Genomic DNA, 10,262 nt, shown 5'->3' with positions numbered 1-10,262 from the left:
GCAGCGGTTCACAGACCAGCCTGCCTCGCGAAGCCCTCCGCACACTGCCGCACGCCTCACCTGGCATCAGCCATGCGGAACTCCAGCAGGGGCGCCGAGGGCAGCGCATCAAACGGGTCGCAGGCCGGCCCCTGGCGGTGCTGGAAGGCGCCACCGCATGGGCTGCCGGACCCGCTGCCCAGGCCGCCCGCCAGCCCATTTGTGCTGTACCCTCCCGCTGTGCCCTGCTGGCCCCCCAGGCCTGGCGGCAGCTGCCACAGGTGGACGCAGTTGTCGGCCAGATTGGTGGTGAGGAAGTGCTGGCAGGGGCTGAGGCTCATGCTGGTCACGGTGCCAGACTCGCCCACCAGCTCCACACGCTGGTCGCTCAGCCTGCGCGCATGTGCATGCTGAGCACTCGTGACAAGCAGCCACAGGAGCCAGAAGGCAGCGAAAGGAAACCCTCCCTCCGTTGTGCAGCAGCAGCACCACCACATGCCTGCATGCCCACGCGCCAGGCTCACCGCTGGAAGGCAATCTTGCGGTCCTGGCCCACAGAGAGGATGCAGGTGCCGCCGGGCCCCACCACGGCATCATACACGTATGAATGCGGTGAGGGCAGGCGCTGGTGCGGCGCCCCGCTGATTGAAAGCACCGAAAGCTGCTTATGTGTGGCCACCAGGAACAGCTGGCTGCCGGGGAACCACGACAGGGCCACTACGGCCTCCTGACCCTGCGGGAACTGGCGCAGCTGCCTGGCGGAGGCCACCTCGTGCAGGCGCACGCTGGAGTCAAGGGAGGCGGTGAGGATGAGTTGGCTGTCAGGGCTGAAGGCCACCAGCTGGCAGGGCACGGGCTGCCGCAGCAGCAGGCGCGGGTCCTCCAGCCGCCCGCTGCTCGTCACAGACCTGCGGCACAGCGGGGCGCCCGCTACAGGTCGGCTGCAATGACTGGCTGCCACATGGCGTCCCCCACAGCGGTCCCCAACTTGTGATGCAACTTGAGGGCCGAGAAGGAGCGAAGCTCACCAGAGCAGCGCTGTGCCGTCTTTGCTCGCCGATGCCGCCCAGCGGCCGTCTAGTGAGAAAGCAATACACCACACCTCGCTGCTGTGCTCCTCCAGCACCTGGCTGGGCTCGGTGGGCAGCTGCTCCGCGCCAGCCTGCACGCAGCAGGGGTGCAAGCATATGAAGCGAGCCTTCCCGGGGAAGCAGTGGCAGCTGAGGGGACCCGTTGCGAGCGTCTCACCTGGTAGTCTGTGAAAAGCGACAGACGGGTGTGCAGGCAGTTGTGATACTTGCTGTGGTCCAGCTGGCTCGCCAGGGCCTGCAGGCAGGAGGGAAGGCGAGAAGGGTGGCATCGGCAGGCTGAGGGGCACGCACACCGCCCAATCACCCCTCCAGCTCATGCCCCAATGATTCCCAGCCCACCCTGGGCAGGCATGGGCTGGCGGCATCCGCACCTGCTCCACCAGTCCTTCCAGCCGCCGCTCTGGAATCAGCAGGCTCGGCATCAGACTGTCTTGCAGCTCATCCAACAACGCCGCCCTCCCCGCAGCCAGCTGCTCGGGGCTCACGCCTCCAGCGCTATCGCCACTGGTGGTCCCCGCGCCAGCAGGCGCCAGCGGCGAGCCCATCATGCCTGCTGCGCCAGCGGCAGCTGGGGACCGAAGCAGCAGCGCCGCCAGGCTGTGCAGCACCTGCTGCTGCACCCGCAGAGGCTGCAGCTCCTGGCGCAGCACCTGCAGTGCCTCGGCGGTGTGCCCACGCTGCACGCCTTCCATGTATTTTTGCTTGAGGAGCAGGAATTTTGCGCGATCCATTACCCCTTCATCTGCCGCAACAGACGGCAGCAGCCGCAGGGCATCGTCAAAGTCGCCGGACAGAACGGCGCGGCGAAACGCGGCGGCAGCAGGCGGCTGCTGCACGATGCCCGACGCGGCCTCCAGCTGAGCTGCCACCTCCTCATATCCCAGCGCCCGCAGTGCCTGCTCCAGCACCCGCACATACTCGGTCCTGCAGTGCAAAAGTTCATTGCATGCGTGGGTTGTGCACACGTGGTATGGAGGCACCTTCAGTCGCAGCGCGCCAGTTCAGCCGCCTCCCGCCCGCTACCCTCCCGCACCGGTCTATCAGCCCTCTCCTGCCCAGCTGTGGTGCAATATCGGTAGGTGGACCCGGTAAACCATTGCTGAGTCCATGGGGTGGCCCCATGAGGCGCACCCTCCTTGGTGGGCCTGCTGGGGTTCTCTGCCAGGCTACCGAGATGTCCTCCTGTGTCAGCTGCAGTGTCGGGCGCTGTTCATGTGGAGGCCGGCGTCTCTGCCCTTATTATGCAGCCTCTGCGTGCGCACGCGCGTGGCTTGCCACGTCGGACGCTAGCGTACGCTAGCGTGCTCTCAAGCAGCTTGACAAACATCGAAAGCAGCAATCAGGCAATGCCGTCAAAACAGTGACGGACGTCGGGTAGAGAACGGTGCCATACATGAGATAGGAATGAGGAAGACCGCGTGTGCAGCCTTTGCAGCCAGCAGCAGAGGTCTAGGACGGTTGGGAACGACAAGATCTGGAGGCCTCGTCGTCCCCAGGCGAATGATGCGGCCCCCAGAAAGGCAGGCAGGCACGGCGAGCGTAGCCGCTCAGGGCGGCGCAGTGGCGGCAGGGCCAGTGGACACTAGTGCCTTCCCATCGCCCCCTCCGGTGCTGCTCTTAGACGTCATGGACACAATTGTGTACGATCCCTTCTATTTGGACATGCCTCGCTTCTTTGGCATCACGTTCAAGGAGCTGCTGGCCGCCAAGCACCCCTCCGCCTGGATCCAGGTGCGCTGTGGGTTGGTGGCACCAACATCTCCAGGCAGCTGAGGCATCCGTGCCGTGGCCAGCCCTGCATCCAGGCTGACCACAATCGGTCTTTCCACTATAGCCCCTGCTTCATAACCCCATATGCAGTTTGAGCGTGACGAAATTTCTGAGGAGGAGCTGCTCCGCATCTTCTTCTCAGACGGTCGCGAGGTTGACGGGGCGGCCCTCAAGCAACACATGGTGAGCAGCAACCCGCTGCATGACCACCATGGCCTTGGAATGAGGACAGTGAGGCCACCGCAGGGAAAGCAACATCTCTGGCTCACCCCTCTCCCTTTTGCCTGCAGGCTGACTGCTACAGGTACCTCGATGGCATGCAGGCGCTGTTGGAACGACTGGCTGCCAGTGGTGCCAAGGTGCATGCCTTCAGCAACTATCCCGCTTGGTGGCAGCTGATTGAGGAGAAGCTGCGCCTGTCACGCTACCTGGCCTGGACCTTCATCAGCTGCGACGGGCCCCTCAAGGCAAGAGAAACACTGGTGGCAGCTGCATGTGATGATCTGCACTCTTGCCGCCGATCGCCGACGGATGCACTGGCTTGCCCCGCTTATCCCGCGCTCAATGATCAAGTGACCTGCCAGACACTCGCCCAGATGCCGTCCTGGCCACCGGCATGCAGGGTTTGCGCAAGCCGTCGCCCGAGAGCTTTGCAGCGGTGGTGTCGCACCTGCAGCTGCCACCAGAGCGGCTGCTGTTCGTGGATGACAGGCAAGCCAATGTGGACGGCGCGCTGGCGGCCGGCATTCCAGCTGTCAAGTTTGAAAGCGCGGCGCAGCTGGAGGCGGAGCTGTTGAAAAAGGGTTTCTTTCAATGAACAATGATGAAAGAAATGAAAAGAAAATGAATTACTGCTTGCCTCGCACCCCATCTTGAGCGTAATATTGGTACAGTAGTGCTGTTGCCATCTGCCCATTCTGTTCATTGATATTTTTCTTTCAATTTTCTGAGTGTTAAAGTTGCAGGTTGGGGATGATGTGTTGGCAGAGCTTGGGGATGGTGCGTTGGCAGGGGTGGAAAACTGTTATATCAAATGAGTATGTATTAAAGTTTGAGAATGTCGGGGAATGAATAATGTCAACAGCGCCCAGGTCCCTACCAGTCAATCTTAGCGCGCCGCTCCTTCTTCTTGTCGCTCTGGAACTTCTTGGATACCAGCCGCCGCTCGTTGCCGCGCTCCAGCTGCTTCTGGATCTCCCTCTTCTTCTCGGGGTCCTCCTCGATCGGCTGCACCGACTTCCAAGCCGCATCCAGAATCTCCTGCAGCTTGGCCAGCGCATCCTCCACGTTGTCGCTGCAGCAGGGGAGGGATGCGGGGAAGGGGTGCAACCCAGCAGCAACAAGCGCGCAAGATGAAGGGCAGGCAGGGAAGGCATGAAGGCAGGCAGGCACAACGGATCATGGGAACCAGTAAATGGTATCTGCCTTTACAAATGGCATGCCAGCGGATCTCACGCTTGCGACCGCGTGCGCTGTGAGGTGAGGACCAGCTCCCCTTCCTTGTTGATTCGCTTCTTCTCCTGCACATGCACGTGTTGTGGGCAGAGGTGGCTGCTGGGCCCTTGCTTTCAGGCGTCATTTGGAAAATGCGGCCCTGGGACAATTACTTTGGCACCTCTACTACTGCTCTGCTCTACCCTGCGTTCCTTTCTTCAGATGCCAGTCCTTGCTGCACACATGAGTGGCCAGCATGAGTGGCTGCAGGTGCTGAGAGCCTCACCGCGCGCCGCACCGCCTCCTTAATCTCCTCATCCAGCCAGGCCGCCGCATCCAGCCGTAGCCGCATGTCCACCTTGGTATTGACCTTGTTCACGTTCTGGCCGCCCGCGCCAGAGCTGCGCGCAAACTGAATGTCCACATCGTCTGCGGGCAGGACGGCGGTCAGGACGGCGTGGGAGCAACGTGTCTTGGTCTGGGTAACCAAATGGGTCAAAGGCTTAGCAGGGTTGCAGCCAATGCAAGCCCTTCTGACATTCGTTTAGCAGCTCAGGGTATGTCCAGCAGCGGTGAACACCTCGAGTTATCCGCTTCACGGGTGGGATGGGTGGCGGCTTGGCTGCTGGCGGCGCAGCAGCCGCAGCAGGCGGTGGGGCGCAGCAGGTGGTGGCGATGTGCAGCTGGCGGCCCCTGAGCGTCACCGCTGCTGCTGCCGGGGTGCAAGGTCTGGGCAGCTGCTGCCACACCATTGCTGCCGCTCTGAACATTGGTCTAGGCTAGTCCACGCAGCGCCTGAGGCGGCCTTTTCACAGTACCGGTGGCGGCTGGGGCACGAGAATTGCTGCCGATGCCCCGGTGCTGCTGCGGTGCGCTGTACTGCCCACTCCACAACTGTACTCTAGTCTCGCGCGTGCTCAAATTCGCCCACTCTGTGTCTCTTCCACTCAGCAGATCTGTCTCGCTCGCTGCATCCACGCGTGTATAGCACTTGGTGTCGGGCAGCCTGATCAATGTGCCGCTGAGAGGCAGGCAGGCCAAGCCCAAGGCATTCATTGATTAATCCACAGTCCTGGCGGCTCAAGTAGGGGTCTAGGGGACGCAGGGGACGACAATGGCCACTCAACAGCAGGTAGGATGGCCCCAACCCAGGCCGGCGCAGTAGGTGCCCTGCATTGAGCCATCAGACTGCCTGATGCGAGCCACTGGCACGCGCGGCCACGCCTGCGCACAGCACCTGGCGGTGCACGCTGCAGCCGCCAGTGCCGCCATGTTGCCCAAACCACCTAAGCTTTCCTGCGTGCCCTGCATGAGGTTTCATCCCATGACGCCCTCATCGCACTCTGACACGATCAACCTGCCCCCACCCCAACCCTCCTCCCTCGTCGCCCCGCTGCAGTTGCTGAGCGCGCTGCAAGCGCTGTACCACGGCGACCCCGCTGTCAAGGATCAGGCCAACAAGTGGCTGGAGGCGTTCCAGCAGTCGGCCGAGGCCTGGCAGGTGTCCAACGACATTCTGCACGCGCCGGGGGCGGGCATGGAGGCCCACTACTTTGCGGCGCAGACGCTGCGCACCAAGGTGCAGCGGGACTTTGAGGAGCTGCCGGCGGGGGCGGCGGGTGCGCTGCGCGACTCGCTGGTGGCCCTCCTGGTGCAGCACTGCAGCGGCAGCGCCGCCGTGCGCACGCAGCTGTGCCTGGCGGTCGCGGCGCTGGCGGCGCACCTGCCCGCCGTGCAGTGGGGACCCTCTGGCGTGGTGGGCTGGCTGGCGCAGCGGCTGGGCGGCGAGCCGCAGACTGTGTCGCTGCCCTGCATGCTGGAGCTGCTCACCGTGCTGCCACAGGTGCGGTGGGGCCGGTATTGTAGGGTTGGGGAGGTGGGCAGCCATTCAGGGCAGCATTTGCGCTGCTGACGTCCCCTGCCACTGCGCTGTAGTGATCGCCGCTGTTTACCTACGTGCTTTTTGCCCAAGCCAAACCCTGCCCCTTGGCTCCCTGCCTGCCTGCTGCCTGCTGCCCTGCAGGAGGCCAGCAGCTACCAGCCCGCGGTGCGCCCGGAGCGGCGGCGGGCGGTGATCGACGAGATGATGGCGTATGCGCCTCAGGCGCTGCAGATACTGTCTGGCTGCCTGTCGGCGCCGCTGCCGCGCGCGCAGGAGCAGGTGCTGGACGCCTTCACCTCCTGGCTGAAGCTGACGGGGGGCGTGGGCCTCACCGGACCCATGCTCATGCAGAGCCCGCTGGTCAGGTGGGTGGCGTACTGGCTTGCTGGTGTAGCGGCACTCGAGACCTCCCGAACGCCGCCTGCTGGTGCAGCTGTCCCCCTTCCCTCGCTCAGCGCCGGGAGTGCTTGGCCAGGGCTGCGTGGATGGCCCGCCCCTCCTGACCGGGCTGCCGGCGCCGGTTGTTGGCGCAGGGCGGCGCTGGAGGGCCTGCGCTCCGCCGACACCTTCTTCTCCGCCGTGGATGCTGTGGTGGAGCTCATCTACTGCACCAGCCAGCGGGGGCGCCCCAAGGACGACATGGCGCCACTGGTGCAGCTCATTGTGCCAGAGGTCATGGCGCTCAAGCCCAGGTGGGGGGATGGGGGGTGCGGTCGGCAGGCGGGAGTGGGGCTGGGTTTGCTGGGGCTGGGTGGAGTGGGGGCCCTGACCATGGCCAAGTGCTCCAAAGAGTTGTGTCCCTTGTTAATCCTCATCGCCATGCCCCACTCACCCGGGCGCAGGTTCCACGTGTGCCTGCAGCAGGCGCTGGCTGAGCGCAACGGCACCAGCGGGGTGCCCGAGGGCGAGCACGACGACAGCGAGGAGGATGCCAAGGGCATGGCCCGCCTGTTTGCCGAGGTCGGGGAGGCCTACACGGGGCTCATCGCAGAGGGGGGCCCGCAGGTGGGTGGGGCGCTGGGGAGGGCGGCACTGCTGGCAGGTGGATGGGTGATGGGTGGCGCCAAGGCCAGACCGGCAAGCAGGCATGGCAGGGGGGGCAGATGCACCCCTCGGAGGCTGGCTGCCTGCCCTGCCCGTGTCGTTTGTCCATTCCCGCCAACACCCCACCCGCGCACAGTCACCCCACCAGCGTCCCCCTCCCCGCCAGGTGAGCGCCCCCGTGGAGGCGCTGCTGGATGTGGCCAGCCACCCCGACGACTCCATCTGCTCCATGTCCTTCAACTTCTGGCACCGTCTCTCGCGCGCCCTCACCATCGGCCTGCACCCCGAGCCGCTGGGTGCGCCGCCGGGCAGCGGCGCGCGCCGGCGCGGCATGCTTGTGCCACACCCTAGGGGCCACTGACGGCTTGTGGGTGGCTCCCAGGCTGTTTGTCGCACCTCTCCCTGCCACCCTGTCCCCGCCTCAACCCCCCTGCTTCTACGCCCCCTCCCCATGCCTCAGAGTCCGAGGAAGGCCCCGTGTCGGATGAGGAGCGGCAGCGGCGCGTGGCGCTCTTCACCCCCACCCTGGAGCGCCTGGTGGCGCTCATCCGCGGCCGCGTGCGCTTCCACGAAAACTTCGACTCCTGGCACCGAGACGAGCGCTCAGACTTCAAGCGCGCCAGGTGGGGTGCAGACGGGACTGCGGGGTTGGCTTGCGGCGTGTTCAGGGGGCAGCTCAGCTTGGGGTGGAACGGCAGCGCCGCTGTGCTGTGTGGTGCTGCCGGTCTGGCGGCCCAGGCCACCCATGCGCCCCCGCGCCTCCATCCCCCTCCTGTTTGCAGGGTGGCCGTGGGCGACACGCTGATAGACTGCGCCAGCGTGCTGGGCGGCGGCCGCATGCTGCAGCTGCTGGTGGAGCCGCTGCTGGAGCTGAGCAAGCAGGTCACCAGCGGCGGCCAGTTTGACTGGCGCACCGCGGAGGCGGCGCTGTACTGCATCAGGGCGGTGCACCGCTGCGCGCCGCTGCCCGGCGACGGTCTCATGATGTCGCTGTTTGGCAGCCTGCCCATGCTGCCGGCGGTGGCGCAGCTGCAGTACACCGTGGCCCTGGCTGTGGGCGCGTATGCCGACTGGCTGGCAGACACGGCGCGGCGCAGCGAGGAGGGGCGCACGCTGCTGTCGCAGGTGGGGCCGGGCTGCGCTGGTGTGTGTGGGGTGGGGGGGCGCGGCAGCCGTGGCAAGCGGAGCGTCGCTGCTCGGAGTCCTCGCGCAGGCCTCCTGAGTCTGCGCCACTGCGGTAGCTGCCCAACTGACCTGCCCCTGCGCTTCACCCCTCGTGGGCCCCACCCCTCCCCCCTGCAGCTCCTCACCATGCTGACCCGCTTCCTGAGCGAGCCAGAGGCCTCCTCCGCCTCCGCCCTGTCCATCCGCCGCCTGTGCGACGGCTGCGCGCCGCTGCTTGCGGGGGGCGGCTCCATGGATGCGCTGATGGGGCTGTACCGCCAGGTCCAGGCCAGCGGCGATGTGGCGCAGAACAGGACGGAGCTGGACCTGGATGAGGACGACGTGCAGCAGGTGGGCTGTGGTGTGTGTGTGTGTTTAGGGGGGGCAGAGCAGCAGTCGGGTGTGGGTAGGGGGCTTCATGCAATGCTAGGTGGGGCATGAAGGCTGGTGTGGGGAGCATAGGAGGGCAGGGTGCGGCAGCAGCTGAGCCCTGGCTTCCAGCCCTGGCCAGTGACCTTATGCCGCTCCCCCTCATCAGGACGCTCCCCGCCCGCCCGCCCACCCGCCTGCCTGCAGCTGATAGAGGGCGTGACGCTGGTGGCCTCTGCGCTGCCCGACGGCCAGCGGCAGCAGTGTGTGCAGCAGATGCTGGACATTGTGGTGCAGCCGATGCAGGGCATCCTGCAGGCGGCAGCCGCAGAGCCAGGCGGCTCGGGGCCCGGCACGCCCACGGCCGCTGGCGGCGGCGCAGCCCCCACGCCGCCGGCTGCCACGCCCGGCTCCCAGCTGGCGCTGGTGCTGCCGCTGATGGAGCGCGTGACCACCGTGTTCAGGGCTGTCAAGGACCCTGCTGACGTGGCAGAGGCGCTGGTGCGGCTGTGGCCCTGGATCGAGGCCGCCCTAGGTGCGCGTGACAGCGCCTGCGGGCACCGCAGAGCACCGCTGGGTTGGCGGCGGCAGCTTGCTGCTGGAGCCAGCAGCCAAGCCCAATACGCCTTGCCCACCCGCCGCCACCGCCGCTGCTGTGCAGACCGCTTTGCCGGCGACGCTCCCGCCATTGAGCGCATCTGCCGCGCGCCACGCTATGCGGTGCGCAGCGCGGGCAAGGCCGCCGCCCCCGCCGTGCCGCTGCTGGTGGCCAGCCTGCCGCAGCGCTTTGAGTCCAGCCGCCAGCCCTGCTTCCTGTACGTGGCCAGCGAGCTGATCAAGACCTTTGGGGATGAGCCGGCCCGCGACCTGGAGCTGGGTGAGGACCGGCGGGCTGGGAGGGTGGCTGGAAGGGTGGGGGCGAGCGGCGGGCAGCGGCTGGGCTTCCAGCTTGGTGTTGGGCGGGGGAGTCTTGCCCTCATGTGAGCACGAGGCTGTCCCCGCCGCTCCCTGATGCGCTTGGCCGCCCCCCCCCCTGCCGCGCAGGCGGCATGTTCAGCCGCATGCTGGGTGCGGCCTGCTCCATGCTGCACAGCCTGCACGACATCAGCGAGCGCCCCGACGTCGCCGACGACACCTTTTTGCTGGCGGGGCGCGCGCTGAGCTACGCGCCGCGCCTGCTGCTCACGCCGCAGCTGCTGGCCGCGCTGCTGGACAGCGCCCTGGCGGGGCTGCTGGTGCAGCACCGCGAGGCCTGCTGCTCCATCCTGGCCTTTGTCGTGCGCCTGCTGGACCCGGCCACCCACCGCGCCTGCGCGCCCGAGGCGGTGGCGCACCTGCAGGGGGCGCTGGTGCCGCGTGCGCCGCTGCTGGTGCGCCTGGTGCTGGCGGGGGTGACGGGGGCGCTGCCCACCAACCGGCTGGCGGAGCTCGCCGACGTGCTGTATGCGCTGCTCAAGGTGAACGGCACATGGGATGGGTGGGGTGGAGGCGCACGCCTGCAAGTTGCAGTCAAATCTTATGTGGGCTGG

The 10,262-nt window shown here is 66.4% G+C and overlaps 4 protein-coding genes across 4 annotated transcripts in view; 2 read left to right on the top strand and 2 right to left on the bottom strand.

The window, feature by feature from the left end:
* CHLNCDRAFT_35720 (hypothetical protein) overlaps window positions 1-2,265 on the bottom strand; it is a 2,661-nt gene extending 396 nt beyond the window's left edge. The window contains exons 1-6 of the mRNA XM_005846800.1: window positions 2,104-2,265; window positions 1,442-1,994; window positions 1,228-1,305; window positions 1,008-1,141; window positions 504-887; window positions 211-372 (exon numbers count right to left, since the gene is read on the bottom strand). Of these exons, the coding sequence (XP_005846862.1) occupies window positions 211-372; window positions 504-887; window positions 1,008-1,141; window positions 1,228-1,305; window positions 1,442-1,994; window positions 2,104-2,192 (1,400 nt within the window). The 5' untranslated portion in view covers window positions 2,193-2,265. The remainder of the gene's footprint in view (window positions 1-210; window positions 373-503; window positions 888-1,007; window positions 1,142-1,227; window positions 1,306-1,441; window positions 1,995-2,103) is intronic.
* A 431-nt stretch (window positions 2,266-2,696) lies between these two features.
* On the top strand, window positions 2,697-3,657 carry CHLNCDRAFT_52708 (hypothetical protein; the record flags this gene model as incomplete). The annotated part of the gene is made up of 4 exons (XM_005846974.1): window positions 2,697-2,801; window positions 2,931-3,023; window positions 3,131-3,322; window positions 3,463-3,657. 4 exons carry the CDS (start codon window positions 2,697-2,699, stop codon window positions 3,655-3,657), a joined length of 585 nt encoding a protein of 194 aa, XP_005847036.1.
* Window positions 3,658-3,935: 278 nt separating this feature from the next.
* On the bottom strand, window positions 3,936-4,722 carry CHLNCDRAFT_24338 (hypothetical protein; the record flags this gene model as incomplete). Its single annotated transcript, XM_005846799.1, has 3 exons — window positions 3,936-4,134; window positions 4,296-4,360; window positions 4,561-4,722. Coding segments are annotated over 3 exons (426 nt in total), but the record flags the coding sequence as incomplete, so codon positions are not given.
* A 666-nt stretch (window positions 4,723-5,388) lies between these two features.
* CHLNCDRAFT_134668 (hypothetical protein) overlaps window positions 5,389-10,262 on the top strand; it is a gene marked incomplete at both ends in the record, with an annotated part of 5,310 nt that continues 436 nt past the window's right edge. The window contains 12 exons of the mRNA XM_005846973.1: window positions 5,389-5,406; window positions 5,674-6,117; window positions 6,298-6,521; window positions 6,690-6,848; window positions 6,999-7,161; window positions 7,367-7,496; window positions 7,661-7,823; window positions 7,983-8,325; window positions 8,503-8,715; window positions 8,941-9,268; window positions 9,395-9,610; window positions 9,778-10,190. Of these exons, the coding sequence (XP_005847035.1) occupies window positions 5,389-5,406; window positions 5,674-6,117; window positions 6,298-6,521; window positions 6,690-6,848; window positions 6,999-7,161; window positions 7,367-7,496; window positions 7,661-7,823; window positions 7,983-8,325; window positions 8,503-8,715; window positions 8,941-9,268; window positions 9,395-9,610; window positions 9,778-10,190 (2,814 nt within the window). The remainder of the gene's footprint in view (window positions 5,407-5,673; window positions 6,118-6,297; window positions 6,522-6,689; window positions 6,849-6,998; window positions 7,162-7,366; window positions 7,497-7,660; window positions 7,824-7,982; window positions 8,326-8,502; window positions 8,716-8,940; window positions 9,269-9,394; window positions 9,611-9,777; window positions 10,191-10,262) is intronic.

Source organism: Chlorella variabilis (genome assembly GCF_000147415.1).
Source record: "Chlorella variabilis unplaced genomic scaffold CHLNCscaffold_12, whole genome shotgun sequence".
Taxonomy (NCBI): Eukaryota; Viridiplantae; Chlorophyta; class Trebouxiophyceae; order Chlorellales; family Chlorellaceae; genus Chlorella; species Chlorella variabilis.
Note: the sequence above shows the minus strand (reverse complement) of the source record. Positions and strands in the feature narration are given on the sequence as shown.